The 27,945-nt window shown below is 40.7% G+C and overlaps 1 protein-coding gene across 4 annotated transcripts in view; it reads left to right on the top strand.

Moving 5' to 3' along the window:
- dlgap1b (discs, large (Drosophila) homolog-associated protein 1b) overlaps positions 1-27,945 on the top strand; it is a 96,368-nt gene that overhangs the window by 48,787 nt on the left and 19,636 nt on the right. For 3 of the 4 annotated variants that reach the window (XR_005614472.1, XM_031732524.2, XM_031732526.2), the window contains exons 3-7: positions 238-1,353; positions 4,603-4,817; positions 12,003-12,180; positions 12,838-12,963; positions 14,157-14,412. Coding sequence is in view for 3 of the 4 variants with exons in the window: in XM_031732524.2 (XP_031588384.1) it covers positions 295-1,353; positions 4,603-4,817; positions 12,003-12,180; positions 12,838-12,963; positions 14,157-14,412 (1,834 nt within the window). In the remaining variant the exon portion in view is untranslated. The remainder of the gene's footprint in view (positions 1-237; positions 1,354-4,602; positions 4,818-12,002; positions 12,181-12,837; positions 12,964-14,156; positions 14,413-27,945) is intronic. The other variant, XM_031732525.2, reaches the window with a different exon arrangement.

Raw genomic sequence — 27,945 nt, 5'->3', positions numbered from 1 at the left:
TTGAAGGGCAAAAATCAAAGACTTTGAGGCAAGAATAGGTCCAAGGCCTGTCAACATCAGATTTTCTCAACTGTGAAGGACTGCCAAAAACCATCTTACTCAAATAAAATCAGATGAAAACATTAAATTGTGCTTTTAAGTGTATGCAACAAGAAGATATTTATAATTCTGTTTTCTGTCTCTCTCTGTTCTTGTTTGTTTGTCTGTTTTTTCCCATGGCTGTGTATTTCTTTGCAGAGCTAGTTTCTGGGCCTTTGCAGACTTCCTGCGGCAGCAGTTGAAGACCTGGCCACGATGACAATGAAAGGTCTGTCCAGCAGTCGCAGTCACCATCACACAGTGACCTGCGACCCTTCTTATGACTCGATGACCCTGGGACATTCAGATCGTCGGTCCTACTTCCTAAACTCTGGGGAATCTCATCCTGCTGACCACCCTTGCTATACCCAAAGGAACTCCTTCCAGTCTGAGTGCAGTACCTATCCTGATCTGGCCAGCTGCACTTTCCCTCGCAGACATTACAGCTCCCACCATGAGCTGAAGGAGGAGTGTGGTGCTGTGGTGCCTTACACTGGACCGAGCAGTAAGGGAGGTGGAGGAGGAAACAACAATCGCATCCCCTCTAACCTGCTAGAGCAGTTTGAGAGCCAGGCACCATTACGGCGTGAGGGTTACCACACACTGCAGTATAAGCGCACTGCTGTAGAGCACCAACGCAGTGACAGCCCCGGTCGAATCCGCCACCTCGTTCATTCTGTCCAGAAGCTTTTCACCAAGTCACACTCCCTGGAGGGGCCCTCAGGGTCTGGTGGAGGAGGAAGTGGGAGGATGAATGGCAGCAAATCCAGTCCTGACGATCCACCATCATCCTCTGGCACCTTAAAGCACAGCAAGCGCAGTAAGAGCAAAGACCGCTCCAAGTCGGAGCCTAAGATGCGCTCTGCCATCTCAGGCTACTGGAGCTCAGATGACACGCTTGACCGGGAGGTGTGCCTCTACCATCATCAACATGGGGGCAGCAGTGGAGGCCTGCCCTCTGGGGTCATGACTATGGGGCGTCATCCAGAAAAATCCCAGTCGCAGTACTTCATGGAGTCCTATAACACTATCAGCGCCCAGTCTCTCAAGACGTCACGCAGCAACAACGATGTGAAGTGCTCGACGTGTTCGGGGGGCAGCGGTGGAGGGCTGCCGCTGATGAGTGCGCTCGATGGCCAAGTTCAGCTGAAGAAGAGCTCGTGGTCTTCTACTCTGACGGTGAGCAGAGCAAGAGAAGTCTACCAGAAGGCCTCAGTCAACCTAGATAAAGCTCTGGTGAAAGCCGAGCAGGGACGCACTTGCCACTTCCTTCAGGTAGGACTGTTAACAACAGCCCCACCTCTAATGTGTCAAGCTTCATGCATCATCTGGTGTGAGCCGCTCCTCCATGTTTCTGTTTTTCTGCACAAAATCTGCATTTGTTTGCTTCCATGCGTCATTGTGATTTAGAGAGAGAGAGATGGAAAAAGACTAATCAGGGTCGCAGCGACCCAGACTCGTTCATCTCAGTCCCCTGAGCTTTGATCTCTTGTTGAATTTATTCTTGATATAATCATAAACATTTTTCAGACTCATCACATGCCATCTAATCCTCTCTGGTTGTTGAATGCACTGAAATATTTACAATATTTATAATTATATGGCTGGGGTTTAAGGGCTTAATTCCCCTGTAATTCAATGGAATTTCAGCATATTTTATTTGAAATTATGATGTAATTATATTGAAATACAAATTCTTAAAGGCAGGTAATTTAGAATAAAGCTGTAACAACTCAGATTTTTACAGGAAGCAAAATTTAAGTATGTAAGTAAATTTAAGTAAACTCAAGTACTTGTAATAACTTATGCAGTTACAATTACTTAAGTATTGCATAATTTCCTGGTAACTTCGCAGAAAAACTAAGAATATTTTCCCATCGTAAATACGCTGTACTTTTCAAGGTGCATGGGCCTTATTATTAAGTGGATTAATTTAGCCTTTTTACAGCTTTATTTTGCTACATCGTTAATTAATCTTCATTATGTTGATGCATTTTTTATTATTTAATCATCCTTTTTAACTTATGTTGTACTTAAGATTACTTACATAATAATATGTGTCTCCTTTCCAGTAAAACACTCCATAATACAGTGTACTTACATTGTAAGCTCAGAAAATATTATTTGTTTTTCCACTAAATTACCAGGAATTTGTGAAGTAATTAAAATTACATACACACAACTTACATTTACTTTCAATATAATTATTTCTTTGTTCAGTGTAAAAACCTGACTTGTATTTTAGTGCAACTACCTTAAAGTAATTGCATGTAAATCTAATTACATTGTAAATGAAAAAAGAATACACTGAAATTCCATGTAATTACAGGAGAATTACGCCCTTAGTTGCAAATGTATTATAAAGTGTTACATTTTACAGTATAAAACTGCTGGTAAAGGAAGACATGAAACACAAATCTAGTCTGTTTGTGGAGCATTAATGGCACCTTGCAGCATGGAACTACATTAGTACAGCTGTCAGCATTATAATTGCATTGGTCATAGCAGGATTGGTGGGTATATGGTTCTAAATGTCTGAATATATCCTATTTACAAAGAAAAAGTGTGGTGCTACTATGAGATCAGAGGTTAGCAGACAAAGAATGAAGAGAAAACCACTCTACTTCCTAAGCATGGTGGTCACACACACTCAAAAATACACAGGGACACATGCACACAGGGAACCAATCATGCTTCACTTTTCTGGGAAAAGATAAGTGTTTCAGATTTCATGCATTTTCATGCATTGAGCTGAGCTGCAAATTTAGGCCCAAGGAAAGAAATGGAAAGACAAGCCAGAGAGAATAGACAAAAGCATGTGTATGTGTGTGCACTATGTGTGTGCGTTTTTTTGGGGGGGGGGTGCAAATAAGGGCAACAGAAGAGTGCATGAATGGAGAAAGTAAAAGGCAGAATGCGAGAGTAGGGAAACATAAAAGACAAAGTTCTGTATGGCCATGCATTTTAACATCCTGAAAAACGGAGTGAGCAGATCAAGGAAGGATGTTGTCACTGCAGTGTGGCAACAATTCTTCTAGCCTAAAAGAGCCATTGCTTTTTCTCCAGAGAGAGAGACGGAAGGGAAAAGTGGCTTTCAAGGAGAGCAGCCTGACAAGTTAGTCTCCAGACACTTTTTGAATGCTTAAAACCTTAAAACAAAAAGGCATGCTATTTGCATCACCTAGTGGGATGGGATTTTGTAATCCGGTGTTTGATGTTCACACACTCACTTAATTGACCCTTTTCATGAAACATTCAGAGGTTACATCCACAGACTGCATATTAAAATGGGGATGATGTCACCAACTGGTTTCTGAAGTTTTGGCTGATAGGGTAGTAAGTTAACGTCTAACACTAGCACACCTAGTTATCAGGCAGGAGTCATGAATTGCAGTCTGCTAATTAGTTAATAGCAGTAAAAAGAATTTGAGTAAACAAACTTCTGGGATGGGCTCTACCTCATAGCATGCAATAAATCTTCCAGTAACTGCATTAAAAATGCTCAGAAGACCAAATCCAAAAGGGTGAGTTATAAAAAGTCATCCTTACCTCATCTGTTGTAAAGAGGAACATTGGCTACAGAGACCATAAACAGTTTTTTGAGTATGCTGTTCGTTTAAGAGTTGACGATGACTCGCTTTTGGAGCCAGCCCCAAGTGGCCGTTAGAAGAACTGCAGTTTTGCCACTTCAGAGTTGGTGTCCTTTTTCCGACCCAGAGGGAGCTGCCTACACCATCCTCCATACTCTTATGCTCCATCAAAAAGCTGATTAAAGCAAAATTAAAAGCCTTTTTTAAATTTCAATTAATCTTTTTCACTCTGTCTTAGAATAATTCACTTTTGACATCCCCATCCACCCCACTGTTGCTGAGACGTTAACACAGTCTGTAGTTACCCCTGACATCAAGGTCAGCTTGGTTTCCTAGCTACACACGAGTCTGTTGAATGATCCTTGTGAACTTTTTTTCTCGCTCTGTATCTCATTTCTTTCTCTTCAGAGCTGGTGCCCTAACAGCCACTCACGTTAGGACTGCAGTGGTTCTGTTGAACAAAACCCCCTTTGTTTCCCCCACCCTCTCTCTCTCCATGTCTGCTGTCTTTGACTCCCTCTCTTTTAGATTAGGGCTAGAAGATAGCTTTACCTCCTTTTATTTTTACCTTCATTAGTGTCTGTGAAAAGGCAGGAGTGCACGCAGAAGCCGAGGTACTGCAACATTTTGTCAAAACAATTAATTCCCTGCATTTGATATGCAGCATGCATCACAGGACAGACAAAAGAAGGCAACTGGCACTGGCAGGCTTATGGTATGATCAAGGCAGACTTTGCATTGATGCTGTTACTGCTGAATCTTTTCAGGTATAAAGTTCAGTGTAGACAACTGAGAAAATATTGGGTTTTGGGGGGGTTTTTGTTTTTTTGAGTCTGCTCGCGATTCATGTGTAGGTATGTCTGCAGGGGCTCTGAAGTGCAGAGGGTGACATGTGTACAATACCTCTTTACCTAATCTTACCTCGTCTCTACAGGTGCCTCAGGATGAGTGGAGCAATTTCTCTCCGCTGGGGAAAGATGACGAGATTCCATGCCGGCGGATGCGCAGTGGCAGCTATATCAAGGCCATGGCTGAGGAGGACAGCGGCGACTCGGACTGCAGCCCCAAACCCTCACCCAAGGTCCAGGCACGACGAGCCAGCTACCTGAAGGCCACGCAGCCGTCTCTCACAGAGATGACTACGCTCAAGTGAGTGTGTACCAGGGTGCAAATTATTACTTGAAATTACTCGTTGTAAAGATTTGGATTTTTCTTAATTAAATAAATCTGAAAGGTAAGAAAAATGCCAGGCGTAAACTAAAGCTGTTTACACAAGAACACAGAGTTGCCCTTTCTTTAACGTAGCATGCAAAAGATTTAAAAAAATAAAATTGGCTCATCTGAAGCAGCAGCTGTGAGTGGTTTTGTGTTTTGACTGTTTGTTGTTAATCTGTGGGAAAAAATCTTGATTACATTTCTGTCCTGGGTTTGAGCCCTAATAGACTAATCATTTTTTCCCTGTTTGTGCGTAGTATAACTTTAGATCTACCTCTGTATTATAAATGAGCATATGCCTCTGAATAAAATGTGTTAAGTGTGCCGAAAGCCTGGAGTCACTCTACACAGTGTCAGTGAAGCAGACTGGAGAGATGAAGGGAATGAGAGTCAAAGAGAAAAGTCAACAAACAACTGAGATGGAGGCAGTCAGTGTTAGTCAGCGTACTCCCAGCAGCAGTTTGGCTTATGTGTAAGTTCCTGGCTCTTGGTGATCACAGATTAATTACCTTTTCTGTGTTTACAACAATAAAGACATGCCTCTATTTTCATAGCTGGCATACAAATACACAAACACACTGAACTGAGAGCGACTGAGCCCTAATTTAAAATCCACAATGCCAGCTCACCTACTGAAATCTCTTTAAAGAAGTAAGTGCTGTGTTATTCAGAAATGCATTGTGAGTTGAGAACATCATGAGCTATTTCTCTCTGCCTCTCTTTTGAAGCAATTCTTTTCGAATGATCTGAGGTTAAAAGCTGAGCTTCATTATTTGAAGAGTTTCAAGCTGTTGTTTCTTGTTATATAGGGCATTCTCTGCTCTGCAGTCTATTTTTCACAGCATGAGTTTATAAAGTATTCAGCAGTAACAGAGTCCATCAAGATTTTTATTTATTTATATTTTATCTAGTCCACACTGTCAAGCCCAATGGCAGAACTTAATCTCTTTGTAAACAAGTGGAACATTCAATTTTTGGAACTTCAAATTGATTGAAATTGCATTTTGATTTCATCCCACTTTTGTAGTTTTGGCCAGCATTCCTATAATATTAAAACACTGTGCTAATGTTCATGGTAAAGAAGCATGGTGGGAGGTCATCAATTACATTTTGCTGTCCAACCCTTCTTACCATAATTGTAAACACGCATACACAGATTTGCTCTGCAGTGTGGGAGTTCAATCTGCAACTTTAGTGTAGTCGCTTTAATTTTTCCTCCAAGTGCAGTGTTGTAGGTTATCTGTTGGCTTATTTACAACCTGTCTGATTGTCTCTGACAGCTCGTGTTTTTTGCTTCCCCAGCTCCACTGTAGCAATGTCATCCTGTTCCCTGTTACTTCTGGGAGTACCAGTTATTGTAATATCACGGAATTAAGGACCGGAAATATAAAAACCTGAGTTGTAATATACCAGAAATTGCCTTTTTAATCCATTGCCCTCTTATGTACAGTCAGTCTGTCAGTCTAAGGTTTTAAATGTCATTTCATCATTAAAAAAAATCTAATCATTAACAGGTCTTTAAATTAGATGAATGTGACCGCAGATGAACAATAAATCACGTTACACATAATTCATTATTTAATGAAAACTAAACCAAAATAAAGTCCTGTGAAAAACTAAGTGCACCTCAATTGCTTGTAGTCTTTCGCAGCAATAACTTGGAGTAAGTTGAGGTAATGACTTTCTGCGTGACTATCAGTCTCTTCTATTATTCTAACATTGCTTCACTTCATGGAGCTTTGTGGCTTTACAATTGGATTTAGCACTTAAAATCCCATCACAATATTTCAGTTAGAGGTCTAAACTTTGAATATTTTCTTTTTCTGCCATTCTGTTGTAGATTTGCTGATGTGCTTCTGATCATTGTCCTGTTGCATGATGCATTTTTGGCCAAGCTTTAGCTGTTGGACAGCTGTCGGCCTCACCTTTGACATATTTGATATTTTGGATTTTGGTATCCAAAGACGTTTGTTGTCAGCGCAGTTGGTGCACATTCCTGTGGTTTTAAAGCAAGCCCAGATCATCACCTACTCTACCACCGCACTTCATAGCTGCTATGAGGTGTTTGTGCTGAGATGCTGTGAGCATTATGGCTTAATATCTTTTGGTCTTGTCTGCCCAAATAACATTGTACCCGACATTTTGTGGTTAGTTAAGATGCAAATGTAAGCTAGTCTGCCTTGTTCTTTTTTCTGGTAACCCTTCCAAACAAGCCATACTTCAGTCTTTTTCCAATTGTACTAACTTTAAGATTTAACATGCTAACTGAGGCCTGTAGCGTCTGAGGCTTTTTTTAGTTTCTCTGTTCTTTGCACGGCCTGAGCTCTGGGTGAATTTCCACTCCTCAGAAGATTGGCAACTGTCTTGAATCTTTCTTACTGTAGAGTAATGGACTTTAAATTGTTTGGAAATGGCCTTATAACCCTTTCCAGACTGATGGGCAGCAACTATTGCTTCTGTAAGCTCACGACTGATGTCTTGCCTCCTTGACAGTGTGCTAACACACCTGAATGCCCCAGACAAGATGCCAAAACTTGTGCTTTTATGGAGGTGCTCACACTTGCTGACAATCAGTTAAAGTGCATTTGATTAGCAACACGTGGCTGATGCTTACCCTCTTAATTCCAATAGAAGGTTTGTGCTTGGCTTTTCACACACTGTTTCTGTATTATCACTTTAGTTTTTATGAAATAAATAATGAAAGGATGTCATTTTTGTTGTTGATCATTTGAGGGTGTCCTTTCTTTATACTACCACTCTGTATAACAACACATGATCTGACCATTGGAGATATCTTACGTCATACTGCACTGAAACAGTTAAAGAACTGAGGACAGTCTGATGGCGCTGCACGAGGCTGTGACTGATTAGCTGTGTAATATACAGAGATGAGAAGAACACCAGTGGGTGCTCCGTCATTGTTACTGGTTTCACACACACACACACACACACACACACACACACACACACACACACACACACACACACACACACACACACACACACACACACACACACACACACACACACACCCTTACGTAAGTGCAAGTGGCACAGCTTGGGGCCCACTAATGACTTGAATTTGGCCCCGGGAACGCCATCATCATCTGATGGAACCCAGTGGAACAAACCAAACTGCAGTGCTGCACATTGGAGATAGAGAATGAGGCGGGAGCAGCTGACATCTTGCTTTCACATGGTGCTTTTGGGAGCTGGCACAAGTCTGTTACACTCCGCAATGATTTAATAATCAGCTTTGTTGTTCCATATGTTTTAGAGCTCATTCTGTGACCATTGTGTTCTTGACTAGCTGGGAATTGCTCCTAAGAAGTTGTGAAATTTGCTAATTCTCGTCCAATTGCAACCTCCTCCTTTATTAAAACACAAGGCATGCAGATAAAGAGTGTATATGAATGGTTGGGATTATTTCTGACAGACAACAACAAGCTCAGGAGAAAATTACATCCTTTCTTGTTTCGCTCACTCACAAACTCCAAGCTTTCTTTTTGCCATAAACATTTATTTGTGGCCTAGATTTTATCATGTTTACTGTGGATCTCTAAGACACACCCTTCCATCCCTCCAACCACTGTGTTTAGGCTCTTTATTTAGATATACTAAGAGGGGAAAGCAAGGGAAGGATGAAAGCGGAGAAGGTAAAAGCAGTTAGACTGAGAAATCTTGTCACACGGAGAGGCAGGGGGAACTGGTTGGGGGGAAAAAAACATTTGAAGCAAACACAAAAAAAGACATGATGTGAAGATAAAAAACAGAAAAGAAGAATTATGTAGAATTATGAGAAAAGAACGAGAAATGTGGAGGAAATCGCAGACGACAGACAGATTCCTGACGTAATGTCTTCATTTATGTCACTTGTTTCATAGTGGAACACCTTGCAATATGCTGAACTCCCCCCGATCCTTAACTGGTCCTGATTACTGGCTGGGTCTGCAATTTAAGTGGCCACAATAGACATCATTGGTTCTATAATCAGCCCCACAGGGAAATCAAGAGGAGATGTGGATAGAAAAATGATGTGGGTAGATTCTTCCTTGACTTGATTCCTCTGTGAATCACCCACAGCCACAGACACAAGGTGGCTGATATGAATGAGTCACACCAGTTTCTCTTTCTTGGTTTTAGAATATGTACCGTTTCAATTCTATAATCAAGTGAACCATTGCAGTACTGTAGGCAGTGCTGCATGGGGAAGTATAGGTACAGTGGAACATAGACAGGAGTACAAACTTTATATTTACTCTGTGTAACATTTATTGAATTGTTTTGTCACATTTTCACTGTGACCATGAATTACACTGACTGGTCGGAAATTTTGGGAAAGAGCAAAATTTAAAGCCTGAAAAGTCACGTCTCTTCAGAAGCAACAGAGGTTGTGTATGTTGGTCTTGAAGATTAAATCGCCTGACTGTAACATGGGAGATTGTTGTTTATCTCCTGTAAACTAAAGACTATGATCTTTTAAACATTGCCAAAGTTTAGACTTTTTCTTTTCCTTAAAAATATCTAAAACTAATCAAATAACCACCATAATGCTTGATCAGGAAACTGATTGATTTGAAAGTTGGAGTTCTGATAGTGGTGGCAGTATCAGAAGGTGTTCATGTGGAGTGCATGGGTTGTTTAATTTGATAGTTATTCGAATATCTCTGAAAAAGTCTATCATGCATCATATGGAGCAATCATTCAAATGACCTGGAACCTTGAGGGTCCTGCACAGTATCTTTGCTGTGTACTGTGTACTGTTCTGGAAAGAGATCTCTGATGTCATTCCTGGGATCTCCTGGAGCCACTCGCCCAGTTTGGGGGTCACACAAGTGCTCGGATTACCACAGGGACCACTATACGCATCCTATTTTGACCTAAGGATAAAGGGCATACTCAGCACAGATGTATGCCCTGCCTGCCACTATCTTGCACCCTGCTGTTACGTGTTGGATTGCCTTAGGGGCCATAGCCCCCACAGCCACGATTAGTGCCTCTGTGCTGTCTTTCAGTCCAGCTTTGACCAGCCATTGGTAGGATTTCTTTATCAGCTACTTCCTCTTCCGAACAGAGACCTCTGATGTTGTGCCTGGAATCTGCCAGCTTTCTGGTCACAGCTCCTAATGCACCTGTTACCACTGGAATCACTTTGGACTTACACATCTGCTCCAGTTGTTTTTTCAGTCCCTGGTACTTGTTGCTGTCTGCTGGGACTAGCACATCTATCACAACTCTGGTCTTCTACTCCTTGGAAACCAGCACTATGCCTGTTTGATTTAGCAGCTACTGCTTGTCTGTACCACAGGACTTTAGCTCTGTTGTTCTCAACCACCTTTCGTGACATCTCCCATCAGGACTTGGGGATTCCTAGTCCATGTGCATATTTTCCTGTACACTATCCCAGCCTCTTGGTTGGGCCTGTTAGTCTATGCTGTCCCAGCTTGGATCTTAGATCCTGCTACTATGTGTTGGATAGTCTCGTGGGTGCTTTTATACACTCTGCAACTTGGATTCTGTCAGTTTCAGTAGATTCTTGCTTCTATGGATCTGGTGCTCAGGGCTTGTGCTGTTTTTTAACCTGGCCTTTTCTAGCTATTGGAAGGATTTCTTTATGTCAGCCAGTTCCTCTATCTGTCGATGGTACATCCCAAGGATGGACTTGGTTGTCCGTGATAGTTTCTGTTTAATTGACTCTGTCTATGAGTTTTCTGTTCAGTTCTGAGATCACCCATTATCACTATATGTTACTGCCAGGCATGATATAGCTGTGTTGAGTTTGTTTTCTCAATCAAATTCATTTAGCTTTAGTAACACAAAGGATATAATAAAACATGACATTTGGCTCAAAAAATTATTTGGTGATTCAGATACACCAGATTCCTCTTTTCCTGTCACCTGGTGGAAAAACTGATTTTCCTTAAAAATACAGTGGAACTATTGGAAAACATTGATGGAAGACCTCAAAATGATCAATTGCGTTGATCAAACAAAGCGGCAGCATGACTAACTCATGAATTTTTCTGTGTCTGTGGAGTAGCTTCTAATATATTATTCTCAATATTAAAGAGCCAGGAAGACAGTTGGGCTAAATGGAGACATGTTTTAAAATTAATAACTGTCTATTCGGCACACTTATTCTTATCTCAGTAGTTTATCTGTTCTTCCACATCACCTCGCCTTTCCAATCTTCCATCCAAGAATGAGTAATCTAGTTTGCTTTGCTGTGGTAACCGCGCTCTATTTTAAGGCAGAAATGCATAATTAAAGCTGACCTGACATGAAGGCAGAGACTAAGAGTTGTATAAGCAAAGTATCTATATGCGGATGCTCTTATGTGTGTGTGGAATAAGAGAGGCTACAAAAAGATGCTGGACCTGTGGCTCTCACCGTTAATTTTAGAATTTATATATAATCTGTGATGTATTCTTTCCTCACTTGGTTTAGTAGACCACCATGTTCCTCAAGAATGAAGTGAGTCTGCTTTTTAGGTTTTATTTGCTGTGATTAATTAGTTGTTTAGCTTGCATCCAATTGCTATTTAACCTAAACAGCAAGCACCCTTTTTTGCGCAAATGCACACATGCACATAGATGTGAAGCATGCTAAGCAATCAGGCTGAAAGCAGGTGACAATTAATGAGACACCTTTTGATACCTTTCATACAGGATGTATATCAAATATATTTCTGTGTTTTTATGTCACAGTCTCTAAATTAAGTATACCTCACAGGGATACAGAGACAGACGTTCATATCCTTATATACAAGATTAATGATTAAGCGTTTTAGAAAGTGCTTACAAGGAGCTTCAAGGACAAACTACCTAAGCTACTGTGAGCGGTTCTCAATAGAACTATGCTGTTTGATTAGATAATGGTGTGTCCTGAAGCAATTGTGGATTGATCCATATCTTTGGGTTCACACACTTCTAAGTACTTGAAATTGCCTTCTCTTGCATTCTTTTCATCGCGTTATCTCCCCCTCTTTACCTCTGCTCTTTTTCTGCCTTTATCATCCTCATTTTTTGACCTTGATAAAACAGGAAAAGCAAGAGATTGACTTTTTTTTGTTTGTTTTTTACCCCTTCCTTTTTTCTTTCTTTCCCTCCCTTATGGCAGGATTTCCACAGAGCACTCACCCAAACTGCAGATCCGGAGTCACAGCTATCTGCGGGCGGTGAGTGAGGTTTCCATCAATAGGAGTCTGGACAGCTTGGACCCAGCAGGGCTGCTGGCTTCGCCTAAATTCCGCTCCCGAAACGAGAGCTACATGAGAGCAATGAGCACCATCAGCCAGGTTGGTGGCACTCTGGGTCCCATGCCTGTTTTTTGTTAGCCTCTACAGCCCTCGTACCTCTACTGTTACATCCGATAAAGTTGTGCAGCGGGAGGAAATCCTATCGGTAGCCATTCTAAGACCTAAATTAGCAATCAGGTCACCATCCGGCAAATTATGAAAAAATATGAAAACCCCCAATCTCCTAATTAGTGTGTACGTGTGCATGCTGTTTTCTGGAGCTCAGATGATACCGGCGTTTTCAGATTGGCTAATTAAACAGGAGGGGATGCAGACCTCCCTCAGTTCCCTCCTTTGCCATAATACGCTCTTTCTGCCTCAGCATATTTTACGAACCAAAATGACAAGCTTAAGCTGTGCTACTCATTTAACATGCAGCAATGTGATTTTTATGAATAATTCAAAGTCGGATAGGTTCCAAATAATAACGGGCATTTGAGGTGATGTGACAGTTATTGAACATACTGAAGAATTGGCCAGGAAACAAGACACACTCTAGCCTGGTGGAGGTCTGTTAATGTATTGGCAGCTGCAAAATAAGATGTTAGTCATTTGGGATTTTGAGCAGTGCTTGATACATTGCATTATTTGTAGTGACAGGGGAGCTTAGTTTACCTTTTTGCCTGGGGTAATGGGAATATGTACTCCCCTCTAAAGCCCAGGGGCAACAGTTTGCCTCACCATCTGAATGATGGACCCCTGAGACATCCCTTCAAGTCCTGGCATGGAGCAGGCCAAGAAGAGAATATCACACTGGACCTGGCATCAACAGAAAGAATAAAGGTGCTGCTTAGGTTCTCTATTTCACTGTTTGCATCTAGTGTCAGATGGTGTCAATAGACTAAATCGAGGTCCACAAACCTTCCTGATTCCCATCTCTACAAATGTGCACTTACACCTCTGACTCTACACTCTGCTTACCAAGTCCTGCTACTTTCATTTGTGTCACTCCCTGTGAAGATATCCTGGGAACTTTCCTATTATCTGCCCTCACATAACCCAGTCTGTCCCACACACCCATCTTGCAAGTCTGTCGCAAGTTTTCTGAGTTGTGTTTGCTTTAGACCCTGTTTTGAAGCTGCACTAGCTAATGATGTAGGTGTAATTAGATATCCTTGAGTCACATTTCAAATCCCAGTAGTCTTAGCTTTGACACTTCCCATTCTCACCTTTAATAACACGTGTAGTATTTCACTGTGTTGTATGGCCCTTTGAAGTTTTATCCTACAGGGATTCTTCCCCCTCTGCACCCCTTGGGTAGTCTTTTATTTTTCTCCAATGTATTTCTATTTTAAGTGGGCTATATGTAAATTCCTATAAATGGCTTAAAGCTTCACAAGACGGCGTGGAGGTAAAAGCAGTGACAAAAATGAATTGCTGTACTCTGCACTGACATGGAAATTCTGTGATTTGATGTGCTAAAAAAAAAAAAGCTTGAATAATCTATGATGCTTTACCAAAAGGCACAGAATTGTAGAACATAATTCACTGCAAGCGAATATATTTCGATGGCTGGATTTCAGTCAAAAGATTTGAAAAATGTTTTGTTGAAAGTACTTTTGCGGTTTTTATTATTTCTCCTTGGCAGAGATGCATTTATACAAAACAAAAATCTTTTTTTCCCTTTTTCTTTGACCAAATGTGGTGAATCTGCCTGCCATTAATTATGGGTAACGCTGAAACCCCAATGTTATGTTGCAGCACCCAATTTGCACTTTAACTGTGTTTGTATACAAAAACTCCTGCCTGGTGAAGCTTTGAGCAGTAGAGTAGTACAGTAACAGCAATTCTTGCGGCACTAAAAGATGTTTCTCTGGCTTTTGCTACTGTAATATATTGTCCTTTCACCTTTCTCTTACACTGTGCTGGTGTGCACCTGTGCATTGTTATTTTTCAAGGTGTTCTCTTTTTCCTCTGTGTGGATGTTTGTGTGCACATACTGTATGTATGTCTGTTTGTTTTCCCCTCCTCCACAGGTGAGCGAGGTGGAGGTGAATGGGCAGATCGAGGCGGTGTGTGAGTCAGTGTTCAGTGAGATGGAGTCACAAGCAGTGGATGCCCTAGACCTGCCCATGCCTGGGTGTTTCCGTATGCGGAGCCACAGCTACGTGCGTGCCATAGAGAAAGGCTGCTCACAGGAAGAGGAAGAGGGGAGCGTCACAGTGGGAAGCAGGAGGACCAACTCACCCCCACGCACCACCACCACTGTTAGAACCATCCAGAGCAGCACAGGTGGGTGGGAACATGTGCTTAAGGCATGCATACTCATGTGCTCATGACTGAGTGAACATACATAACCTATTATAAATTCATATGAGCTTAGAAAGTATATTTTATGGATGCACTCTGATTTCTGAATGAATATCTTAATACTGCACTGTACTTGCTTACTTCACTGGAAAGTTTATCCATAAACATGCAATACACATATGATTGATGGTCATCAAGTCAAATCTTCTCCTTTCTTTCCCTCTTCTGCAGAAACCCAGTCTTGGTTATTTCCATAAAAAAGAGCTGACTCTGTTAGCCAGCTGCAGACTAGTTTCACTTTGCAAACACAGACCCAGACCCTCTATATTATTATCCATCTGACCCAGTTTTCTTCTCTGATACAATAAGATGAATGCCGGACTGTTTTTTTTTTCTCGCATAAGAGCTTATTTGAGCTGTAAAGCTCACTGACTGCTGGATCTTATTTTAGCCCTCTTGTGTGCCTCATGGTCTGGAGTGCTTAGTTTTCCAGCATTACTGCATGCAGTATTGATGCTGAGTGGTGCTGGCATCCAGCACTGGGTGCTTCTATGCTTCCCGCTGGAAATCCAAACGTCATTCCCTTACACGGTGTACGTTGAGTCACCATAGCCTGACGCACATTGGTGTTCGCTTCCATTATTATTTAATTATGCCAATTAAAAGACAGCATTTCCCCAAACCAGGTTGACAAAGGTTACAGCCAGCTAATTAAACACATTAACTGCAAATTGGAAGAATTGCAAAACTTGTTCAGTGAATTAAAAGGGCTTACTACTGACTCTGAGCAAACATTTATTTAAGGCTCTTTAAAAACTGCTCCAACTGACTTCTTTGCAGACTATCATTTCCTGCTCCAGTTAGTGAAATTAGACAAAATATGAATTTGCACCCCACCGTTTCTATGATTATATATCAAAGAAGAGGCCAAGTTAGGAATGCAATTAAAGGCAATGGAGGATTCATTTGATTGTTCTGTTGTTTGGTAGTACTTATTGATCTATAAAACGGAGAGAGTGATAAGATGAAGACATTCAAAGCTCCCTCCTCGGAGGAAGGAAGAGATAATGAAGATCATCTATCAGGTGAAGTGTTGTAGGGACTAAAATGGGGTTTTCATCCTAGACAGCTGCTACACGTGGTACAGGAAGTCTCTATTTCTCTGGCTGTCTCACACACGCCTTGCAGGGCTCGCTCTTGATCTGTAACACAAAGGCAACACCTTTAAGCATTTGTCAGGTGACTGGTGACTAAGCAGAGATTTCTTTGCTGTAGCACATATTTTAGAAGCGGTTGCCTCATAGCTGTTGGCATTTTAATGAACATCCTTGTGATGCCTTAGTTGGACAGATGATGGACAGATATTTTATTTTTTGGAATTTCAAAGATGAGATAATAGCCTGGTGTATGGTACTGATGAGGCAACAGAACACAACTCCTTCCAGTTGACGGCAATATTCCGTCTCGGGTTTGTGTCATACTTTGTCGACCTCTTGTTAGCCTTGACCCTTATTTCCCACCGACCTCCTGGTATCTCAAAATCAGTTGCAACTAAGATTTAAGCACGCAACATGGGACATTAGAACAGTGATATATTACAAGGTGATGTGGAAAGCATTTAACTGTGATTGGTACTAAAGGTAGGGGATTGCTTCAGATTACTGTCATAACTATACTACTGTACACTTCATCACCTCAGATCTTCACTACAAATTCATCAGTCATTGTAATTAATTATCTCAACCTCTCCTTTGTCTCCCACTGGGGCGAGACCGCGATTAAGAGTAAAAGAAGAGATGGAGACTGGAGAGAGGAGGGAAAAGTCCCGTTGTGTCTGCATTTTAAATGGATTACTTTTTTAATGTGATCATCCAGTTAAAGTTAGGTAGGAGTTGCATATTCTCCTAATGCAGTGTGTAAAGTACAGGGATGGCAGATGGTTTCGAACCACTGAAACAACACCCCCCACATCTTAACACTCCTTAAAAACCTGATAATCAGACTTTATAGAGGTTACGAAGATTTCTGTTTTTCTTCTCAACTATTGAAGGATATTATAAATATCTTTCTAACTGCTGTTTTTGGAAATGAACTGGAAATCTCAACATTTTAGTCATTTCAGTAAATTACTGGCAAATAAGCAAGGGGGGGGTATGGTGCTGTTTGGGATTAGAAACAATCAAAAGGCTAGAATGTGTTTCAGCCGTCAAAGGCAGCATGTGCGGTAGCTGTAAACCTTGCCTCCTGTCCATATTAATGTAGGTAACATGTGCACATAATGGGGATTTGCTGTAAAATTATTGTAGGCTGGCATTTTACAGCACTCAGTACTCAAAGTACCCTTTACCCACGGGAAAATACAGCAAACAATATGCATTTTATAATTTCATATTCATAACAGACATTTGACATTTGCAGTCTCTCGCTCTCTCTCTCAGCTCTCACATAGTAGGCTATAAAGAACATATAACTGTCGGCACGGTGACATCCTCCTAAGCAAACATTCACAGCTTTTACAGTTTAGTTTATTTCTGTTGTTTCACGATGTGAACGCTCACACGAGCAAACACACGCACATTAATACATTTCACAGGAAATCGTCTGGGAGCCCAAAGCGAGAAATGAAGACGTTGTTGTGGTGAATATTGCATGATGTTTCTGAAGGCTGGTTCAAGCACCGGTTCCAGAAAAACAGCCCGCACTTATGGTTTTCAGCTCCCACTTGTCCCCACGGCAAAAAGCCAAAATATCACACACACACGCACAGACACACAGCAGGCAAGAGACCTATCAGCTTCCGCTCATGCTTCTCTCCGGTTTGCCCACTGCACTGCTCCAGCCCATTATTATTGATGATCTTTTTAATCCCGAGGAAGGAGACCGAAGTAAAGGGTTGTCCTTTGATCTCTTCTCTTTGAACGTGAAGTAGCTGTGGCTGCTGTTGCCCGCGTCCGTGCCCACTTAAACTGGCACATACACGCACACACACGTTAACCTGCAAACTCACTAACGCAGACATACTGCTATTGCCTCGAACAGACACATTGGCCAAGACGTCAGCTCCTTTGGATCGGTTTAACAAAATCTGGAGCAGATCCTCTTTCTAAAGCTTCGGAAAATCCATAGCAATCGGTTAATGTGAGGATTTTACTGCCTTTAAGCCCTGGCTCCTTCACCCCCACGTCATCTCCAGTTAACATATTCATCACCTCCTCACCCCTGCTTTGTCTTGTCCTCCCTTGCCTTCTTGCTCAACAGCTAGAGCTGCTTCCTTTATACGAGCGAAGCTAGGTGTGTGGGTAAATCAACCTGTTGTGGTACTTCTTCAGGAAGAGTAAATGACCTTGTATTAGAAACTGTATACATGCATATCTTAAGTCTGGGAATTTTGCCATAGCTTCTTATAGTTTCTCTTTCTCTCCCCCTGTTTCCCATGCTCGCTGACCTACTGTCATTTATCCAACCTTACATTTCCCAGCGTCTATTTTTCAGAGGTGCCAAAGGATTTGGTTTTAAAAAAGAAGGGTATTCACACCCTAGCTCCATGTAATCAATTATAGGACAATATTTGATTTAATGGCTGTGAATTTTTTACAGCCCCTACCAGAGGCATTGTGGCTGAATAAAGCATTCCTTAAGTAAGCATTTAAGGCATGCTTGTGTTCCATATTGCCAATGGTCTTGCAAACACTCAAGGGAAAACAACCTCTTTGTTTAGTTCTCTTATGCAGCTTCTAGCATACTTTTTCTATTTGCTTGCACTGCACAAGAGTAATTAAAAAAATGTAATACTAATAAAATACTTGTCATATATCACTGTAGTTTAGATTGGCCACTTTTGTTAAAAAATGTTTTAGTATAAGTAAAAGACAAAAGAATAATTAAACATGCAAATTAATATAAAGGTTTAGTTGCTCAGGAAGAGAACGGCTGAGTTGCTTTATGTGCTGCATTTAAAAAACCCATGCAGCACATAAACTGAGAAAGAAATAAGAAATTTTTCATTTGATTAGGTTTTTTCTTAATTACTTCTCTACCACTTTCTAAAGACCTCTGCACATCAAATGTGATCTTGCTGGGAGTAAGTGTAGGCTAACTTCTCGTAACCAGATCAAATATGTAATACACTCTGCTAAGAAAACCTCTGTAAATTTGGTATTTGCACCAAAAGTCAATAGGGGATCTCATAAAAAGCACAGTATAAATGACAGGGAATCTTATTTCCTGTAAGAAAAGATTAAATTTTGAGGAAATATGCTTATTGGCTTTATTTAAATAAATCTTGATAATAAGCATAGTTTAATTAAAAACATAATTTTGGCATCAGTAGTAAATATTTGTAATTTACAGATATAAGCTCTGAATGGACCAAATATCTAATACCAATGGGTATGAGGGATTTCCGGGAGATTAGAATATAATAACATCTGCGCTCTTACTGTAGTGGCAGTTAATCACAGTAGGAGTTAGTGGAAAGGTGTCACCAGAGAAAATGACAGAAACCTTGTTGGTTTTGGTATTTCCTATTAGTTACAGACAGCAGCATTTTCCCACATTTGGTCTTCTATGTTTAAAAACACTCAACATACTGGTCTGAGTGTGGGACACTAAACTTACTGCGATGTTTTCAGGCTTTACTCTGTCGAAATCACTAGCCCTGCCTGTGTATTCCAAACTCTGCCTTACAGTAGAGAACTGCAGGCTGAGATAAATCCTGTACAACACTGCCCCCAGGGGCTCAGTGAAACACAGCACCACACCTCTGCTCTTTCTTCCTTCAGAAGCTCCGTGAGTGGGCGGATGAAAAACTACAAGACAGCTTGACCCAATTAAAAACAATCACTGCCATCACTGGCTTTTTTCCAGGAGCTCTGTTCTAAGAGAGCTTGTGCGAATAAATATCTCTGGATGTGCTAAATATATATGGCTGGGATACAGACCGCTGAAGTCTGGCCGAATCAAGATCAAGCCAAGCATTGGGCCAGATTTCCCCTCACACCTCCACCAGCCCACGCAAATATCCCAGAGCAAGGCAGAATTTTGTGTGTCATATGTCAGGGTGACTCATATGTTATAAAAGGGAAGAAAAATGCCACTTTGGGCTCTCTCTGTGTGTCCTCCTATGTTTTTTTTCTCTCTCTCAAGGTGTGTTTAAGGAGGACTACAGGTGAAAGGCCTTTGTGGCAGCATTAAGTTTGACAGATCCATCAGTCGCGTGAACAATGACCACAGAGTAGGTTTTCTCAGCTTCAGGCTGCGGCAGTCAGTTACTGTGGATTTGGCCATCTGCTTGCCGGTTGTGTCCGTTGATGAGTGATGAGATCAGAGCAAGGTCAGGACTGAAAATGTAGGGCAATCAACTTATTTTTTATTGTGTCGTTGCCATGTATTCTGACTGGTGGCCAATTCTGCAAGTTCATTTTCAATATAAAATGAAAGGGATTAGATACAGGCAGATGTTGGGGAGAAAAAAAAGATTGTATTTTATATAATCTGCATACAAGAAGATCATAACTCCAACAATCCCACAACCCCCATAGGAACTGTGTGCAATAACAAAGGCTAACCCTCCAATAAAATTGCTGCCACTTGGGTTTAGGAACAGCTTAGTGCAAAGGGACACTTTTTTAAACCACAAGGTGGCAGTCATCAGACTGAGTTTATGAATCACATCCTCTGTTTGGCTATTTTTGTGCTTTTGAATTTTCACATTAGAGGAACTCCAGTTGTATATGTAGGCATGTCAGTGGTGTTGCTCTCAAATTTGGTTTACAAAAGAAGTAAAGTTCTCAACTTTGGGCACACCATCTCACATGAGGATAGCTAGAATGGGAAGACTTCTAATTGGCTTCCAGTAGGAGCATGAGTATAGTGTCTGGCTATTGTACATACTCTAAGTATTTCCACATTTTAAGGGATCTCCTGTGGTTTAGGTATTAAATCTCCAAACATATGACTATTTATATAAAATATATATATATATATATATATATAATATATATATATATATATATGTAATATGGATTAATAGATAACTGTTTATATAAAATATATATATATATATATTGTTTATATATATATATATATGTACAGTACTGTGAAAAGTCTTGAGCCATCCCTAATTTCTTTTTGTTTTGCTTCCAAGGTGATTTTTTTTTTTTTTTTTTTGTAATTTTTTTTCAAGCGCTCCAGCGCTCTGGGCTTTCTGAAGGCCTTTCAAGGTTTTTATTTGGACATGGGCTGATTTTTCACTCATTTTTGGTTTATTCCTCGTACCTGACCATTTTCAGAGGAATGCTTTATGTGTGTTTGTATGTTATGCTCTTAACACTGAACTATGAATCATTTAAGTATAAAATAGGCACCTAATTCAAGGGATGAATCAGTGCTGTGTGTGCACATAACAGACAACTTTGCACCCATTTTAAACTGTATATTTAGGACGTTTGTTACTATCAGCTCGTCACAGTTTGACAGATTTAAAATAGTGTTTTTTTTGTTGTTTTTTTCTTTTGCTTTTTTTAATGGGCAAGGTGAGCTATTAGACGTGTGACATATCTTGGCATGGTGTGCAGTGCATCCTTGGAAATTTTGAGGAAACTGGAGAAGTGGAGAACAAAAGAAGAATAGGCAGGTCTAAAAACTAATTAGAAACTTGGTGGTGGGGGCAGGATGCATCAAAAATGTGACACAGGACCTGACAGATGCATCTGGCCCTTCAGTTTATGCAGCTACTGTCTCAAAGGCGTCTGATTGGCAATGGCTTAATTTTTCAGCATGGCAGTGATCCAAACGCACTGCCAAGGCAGTAAAAGCATACCTGAATAGAAAAACAGACAATGGGACGCTATCAGTCACAGGGACATCAACATTACTGAAGTAGTGTGGGGTTTGAATGTCCTTCAAGAAGCCTGGAGAACTTTTCCTGAAAACTACTTAAAGAGATTAGAAGAAAGCTTGCCTAAGAGAGTTCAGGCTGTGTTGAAGAACAAAAGTGGTCACACCAAACATTGACTTTAAAGCAAATTGGAATTGTACAAACTCTCTTTTTTGCCTTATGCTGTATTTTCTTTAAGTTAGTCAAACTATATCCAGTTTTCCTAGAAAAATATAAAAAGATGAGGCGTGGCTCGATACTTTTTGCGCAGTTGTCGTTTAGATAAGTTATGCGACATATGTACAAGTTAAAAATGAAGCAATAGTGGTGCCAATTTAGGATTTAAAAAGCGATACGTCTTTGAATATCTGAGTAAATCCCTGAGCAACAGGGGCAATAATGAAGTGAGAGGGGGGATTTTTATTAGCGTAAAGTTTTCACTGTGACCGTACGCGGGACTGTCCCACCCTTGAATGACTTATTAAGTTTGCTTGCACGGGGCGGAGGGGGCGAAATCAAGGCGCGTCTACATCCTGACAGAAGATCCAATATCGTCAGAGTGAAAGAGGAAAACCGGGAGAGAAGATTCATCTCAGCACAGTTCTGCCGATTCGCCCTTCACATGCCGTTACTTCAGTGTTTGTACAGCGCGCTGGTGGCCATGTGTGACTACTGGATACACCTTTGTGAGTACAAACTGTTGTTGTGTTTGTCTGTCGTTTGCGAGCGAGGTGAGACCGAAGGCGAGCTGCGGCAAGAAGCGGGGAAGATGAGCGATGACACCTTCAAAATAAAAGCATGCGCAGCGAAATGTGAACCCGTAACGCGCTGAAATTGTGTTAGACTGTTTGAATAATTCGGATAAAGATATTTAAAGGGTCGAAGTGGTGTTCACAGTAGAAATAATGTACGTAAAACCTACCTGTCAAATACAGGAAGTTATACTTTTTAATTTTAAAGTGCGTCAGTGGCATTTTACTGTGAAGGTCCAGAGCGGAAATTTTATTGTGACACTCTTTACACTGAGATCATCCGTGCCCATCCCGTTCTTTCTGCTTATTCATGCTTCTAATGAAATGACTTTAAAAAATATATATATATATATAACGATGACCAAAGTGCTTCATTTAATGTTAATGGAGAATAAAATTAAGTGATGCAATCTTTAATTTTAGGAAAGTACATTCTTACCTTCCGTGGTATTTTTAAACCTTATAAAATCAAGTGAAATCTAAAAGTTTTAACAGTTTCTGCTGAGTCATCTGTGTAAAATGCTGTTAAATTAACTTTCAGACCCTCTGCAGCTACTTTCCCTCCAAACCGAACTCCATTTGTACATCTCCCCTGTGAGATTAGCCACAAGTTACATGCCTTCAGCCTCCGCTCATAAAAGCCCAGAAATGTTGATCGTGTTCCAGCTCCTGGTTTATTTTGGTATATGTCTGATGGGGCTGGGTGGGGGGTTGGGGAACAGGTGTGGCCTGAATGGCGCAGAGTAAGCCCTGGCACAGCATCACAACATAGTCATCTGCAAGGTCTAGTTATTTAGGTCAGACCAGGGGCGATTCTAGGTTCACATTTTAGGGGGGCTCAGCTCCCGATCATAATGAGATGCATGCAGTGCTTTGTAGTTAATATTAATGGAATATGCTGTTTGCAAATGTAATCAGCCCTTTTCACATTTGCAAACCTCAATTCAATTGGATACACATTAAAATGTATCCCTCAAAGGCAACCTTTACATTTAGCAAAATCCTCAATTCAATTGGAAGGTTCTCAGTCACATTAAAATGTATCCCTCAAAGGTCAAATGGCCGAGAGTCCCATACAGAGAGGACAAATGGTTTGAAAGCAACCACTGTGAATTAGTTCCCTCCCAGAATGACCCTGGGCCATCTGACCTCAGGAATTGTACATGTGTCTTTCAGTAAATCAGATTAGGTCCCACACCCTTTCACACCTTGGCGCATGAAAATCAGGGGGTCTTTGTCCCTCCTCCTGGGGGAAACTTTTAAATATAATTTGACCTTAGAACTGAAGAAGCTTCTCGCACTGGTCCAGACACTTTTTTTGCAAACTCCTTTGACAGTGAAGCCTTTAGCTATAAAACTCAAGGCAAAGTTCCAGTCGTTAAAGAAGTTTAATAAGTATTTGTTGTGGAAACATGCACAACATTATGTTTCAACCACATAGAGGCAGTTCACCAAGTCATCAAGCACTTAAAGTAGCATTATTCAGTACAGACATAGGAAAATCAACTTGCCACTCCACAGACCTGTACACGAAGAAAACTGGTAATAGAGTTGTTTTATATTAAAGTTCATGAATTCATACAAAGCCTCCCTTTATTATGCAGTCTCAGCACAGAGCGTCATGTACCCCTATTTCACAAGTGGAGAATAGATTTGTAGTCCATCACATCAGTGTCGTGGCATCCTTTTAACTTGTTGTCACCTGGATCTGGAGCTGTGCTGTTAACAAACACAGAAGCCTAATTCTACCAGAACAGGAATAAACATTTTTAGCACCAGCTCCTGGGCTAGGACACCACAATGTCCCTGCATCATCACAACAGCTTGAACTTTGGCTATATTTCAGTTAAAGCGTGTTTTGAATCTGCATCACTGATTTGTGGCATGAGATTATCTCTGCATCCTTTTTCTGATGCAGCAACGAAAGTCTATTAGGCTATTAATGACAAACTTGCATCAGAAGCAGCAACACCTCTGTGTGCGCACTCTGTAATATCATGAGATCAACAACACTGGACATAAAATCTGTTTGCACTCTAGCCTGTACAGTTTTTAATAGACATGTTAGGAAAATATAACAAATGAAGATAATTCCAGAAAATAACACTAAAATACGCTGTTATTACTGCTATTAATATAGTTATTTTTAGGGGTGCTCAGGAGTTCTTGTCAGACTTCTGTTCGTGTTAAAGTGAGCATCCAGAGGGCATAGGAGAACCATGCTGAGCCCCACAGTGAGGAATATCACTGGTGCTACTTACCAGTCCAAGGCCTTGGAGGATAGATGGAGGGCTGCTAAGTCCCCACTGCTTGACAGATGAGCAGTCTGTGGCCCCATGTTTCTTTCCAACCATCTGTGTTTGAGTGAGTCATGCACAGGGTTGCCAGCTATGCTGCCTGCCTGCTCACCTACCATCTTTCGCCGTTCTATTTTCAGATGAGGCTCAGTGTCCCTCCTGAGTGCAACATGCTCTGGACACATGCACATGTACATTACACACATGGCTCCAGTGATCCAACTAGGCCATGGTCATGTGAGATTATGTTGCTATCATGTAAATGAAAAGAGGGCATCCTGAATATGAGCTAATGAGAATTCACCTGCTGACATATTATAATCCATAAAGGCCTTCATCACAGGAATACCAGATTATCAGGTCATAAATAACTCAGAGTTAGTAAAGGCTAATATTTATTTATATATTAAGCTTGGATGTGACAGTTATTCTGCCACTTTAGTTTTAATCAACACCTCTGCTACACTCTTCTTGTTTTTATTTCTTATCTCAAATATTGCTTTTTTCCCTCATACTGTATGGTTTGTTCAACTTTACCCAAAGGGATCATTTCTATCCATCGGTTTTATTCAATCAATTGTTCCAAGTCATCAGCAGTAACTCAAAATTTGCCCAGAAAATTCTTTTCTCTTGGGAAAAGTTTCACCACTATAAGTTTTTTTTAAATGGCAGTTCTTCATATGTATTGGCATTTAAACTGATGCAGTGTGATACAAGGTGATTGTTCCCATAAAGTAAGTTAACTTTAAACAGCAGAGTTGCTTAATAGTTACAGAATAATACTTCTCTACCACATTTTCTTGTTTTTATCAGCTCCTCTACAGCTCACTGTAATACCATGTGTTTTATGCTAGATATCTCTTGGAGCATAGGCACTTTATTGCTTCAAGCTGTATGTTCAAAGCTGCTGCTGCAGATTTGTTGGTTGCACATCCATGATGGGAATCTCCCATTAAGGATTAAGATGAGCTTCGAGGTTTGACGTGTTGTGTGTTTAGAGATGCTCTTCTGCATTCCTTGGTTGTTTGAGTTATTGTTACCTTCTTATCAGCTCGAAGCAGTCTGTCCATTCTCCTCTGACATAAACAAGACCACTCTGTAAATCGTCTGGCACTCCATGCCACGATCAAACTCCCTTAAATTACCTTTCTGTCCCATTCTGACATTCAGTTTGAACTTAAGCAGTTTTTGTTGAGCATGTCTACAAGCCTGAGTTGCTGCCATGTGATTAGCTGATTAGATATTTTTGTTAATGAGCAGTTGAACAGGTGTACCTAACAAAGTGGCCAGTGAGTCTCTTGTTCTATTTTTTGAGTTTGGGCAGAGTTAGGAGTGGTTTAGTGTATTGGATACAAAGCTGCCTCAGGTGTTTTGGGGGTGTGTGCATCTGTGTGACTAACAGATTCAGTCATGCTTTCTTTTTTCTCTCTATCTCCTTTTTTACCTTTCAATTCAGTCCTCAGAGAAGCTATTATTAGTCTGCACTGAGTTTGGGTTAGAGACTTAATGAGGGGTTGCATGATGAATGTACACTCAAGGAAAATTAAAAAGTAGAAGCTATGACCTCACTAAAAATTTACTGAGTCATTCACCTGCAGCATTTGTTTAGTAGAGCAACTGACATGTCTTTGGATGCGATGTGCCAGAATTAAACTTCACTTTTAAGTGTTCTTGCTGAGGTTTTCTTAACTCGCTTTCAACTTTTCCCCTTTCATCAGCCTGCTAATTCCTCTGCACTGTGGTTAAAGTTAATTCCAGATCTCTGGTAATCCATTCGAAAAGCTGAAATGAGACTAAAGAACAAAGATAAAGAGGTCAGGTGAAAATGTTGTTAATTAAAACAGCTAAGCACTAAGCCATGAAGCTCTATTGGAGCTCTGCAGAGCAGACAGCGCTAACCAACTTCTTACCAACACATGATTATTTTTTTTTGAGTTTCTGAATAGAACTGCATGTTTTCACCCATGTTTTAGCATTTTAAAAAAATCTCCAATTATTTGGAAAAAGTTGAAAATGCTGTACAAGATGATAGTTTTTACTCTGGTATCTGCTTTGTACAACTCTTTGGGTTACAGAAGATGTTTATACCTCTCTGATTTATGATGCAGTATTTAATAATGAATGTGTATTAGTTAGTGAAGCTGGCTTTTTTTGGTGCCTTTTTGAACATCAGCATTCAAAAATATCTATTTTTCTTATTACTCACAATATTCCAGTTTCAAATAAACAGGAAAAAAACTGCAACTCATCTTCTGTGTCTTTGAACTAGAACATTAAACAAGTATAGAAATAAACAAAATATATGAGCACATGGCAAGATTTTATATAAGATTTTTTGCATAAAACAGGCTAATACGTTTATGCTAATTATTTCAATGTAATTTCTCTCAAATGTAATTTATATATGAAGCTGATATGTAGAGGATAATAAATAAGAATAGATTTTTGTTTATTTTTATCTTGTAAACAGAAAAAAAAGTGCGGTGCTTCTAATGAAATGATCGTCTCTGCTTGGTTTACAGAAATTCTTTCAGTCCTAGTTGGTCACCACTAGAGGGAGCCGAATTCCTACTCGTAGAATAAATCCTTTTGGTGTTTTACCACAACAGTAGGTTGTGTATGTGAGGCAAGTCATAAGTTCTCCTCTCAGATTACTGTCAGATGTTATTTTTGGTGGAGTTTCTGCCTCATCAATGCTACCGGTGTGTTTTTCTGTGTGTGTAACATACACAGGGACTGGGAGAGAGGAATTAGTCATCAATATGAGTTGCTGTACCCCTGAGTGATGACTGACATTTATGCTATCCTTGATGTATATATGCCTCCAAGACACTGACATCAAACAGTGTTTGCTGAGGACGCTGTACAGGAATGCACCTTTGAGCTCCATCAATCCTCCGAACCATGCCTGTTCCTCGGTAACGCACGAACACATATAGTATTCTCTGAATCCTGCTCTGGCCGTTAATTATAGGGATAGATAAAGCCCTGTGTTAGCAACCTACGCCTCTGTATGTGAACTACACCTGTGTGTCAGTGGATCAAAGGTGCCATCCTCTAAGGTGGAATTATTATTCAAAGAGGGATGTAAATTAAACAGTACTCTGGTGTCATCTGTCTCTGATTCTCTCTTCTGCACCCTCTCTCTCTCTCTCTCTCTCTCACACACACACACACACACACACACACACACACACACACACACACACACACACACACACACACACACACACCTGCATAATGCTGTCATTCTACTTGCTTTGATGGTTCGAGTAGGTGTGTTTGACAGGAAACAAGGGCTGGGTCAAGGCATGTAGTGACAAACTAGCACAGGCGCAGCACACATGTGGAATAAAAAGGAGAAAGACACCATTCTCAGTTGCGGTTGGCAGCTGTAACTCAATGGGGTTTTTTTGAGCATCAGGGTGTGTGTACGCATGTGACGGTGTCAAAGTGTTTGTGTGTGGCTTCTCCATTTGCAGCTGCGGGATCAAGCCCAAACTGGGAGCTCAATGTGGGTAAACTGTGATTTGGCTATCTCTCTTCCTGGAGAAGATAAATCCTAGCCATGCTGGTGTGTCAGCCGCTC

The sequence above is a fragment of the Oreochromis aureus genome, linkage group 9 (genome assembly GCF_013358895.1).
Source record: "Oreochromis aureus strain Israel breed Guangdong linkage group 9, ZZ_aureus, whole genome shotgun sequence".
Classification (NCBI taxonomy): domain Eukaryota; kingdom Metazoa; phylum Chordata; class Actinopteri; order Cichliformes; family Cichlidae; genus Oreochromis; species Oreochromis aureus.
Note: the sequence above shows the minus strand (reverse complement) of the source record. Positions and strands in the feature narration are given on the sequence as shown.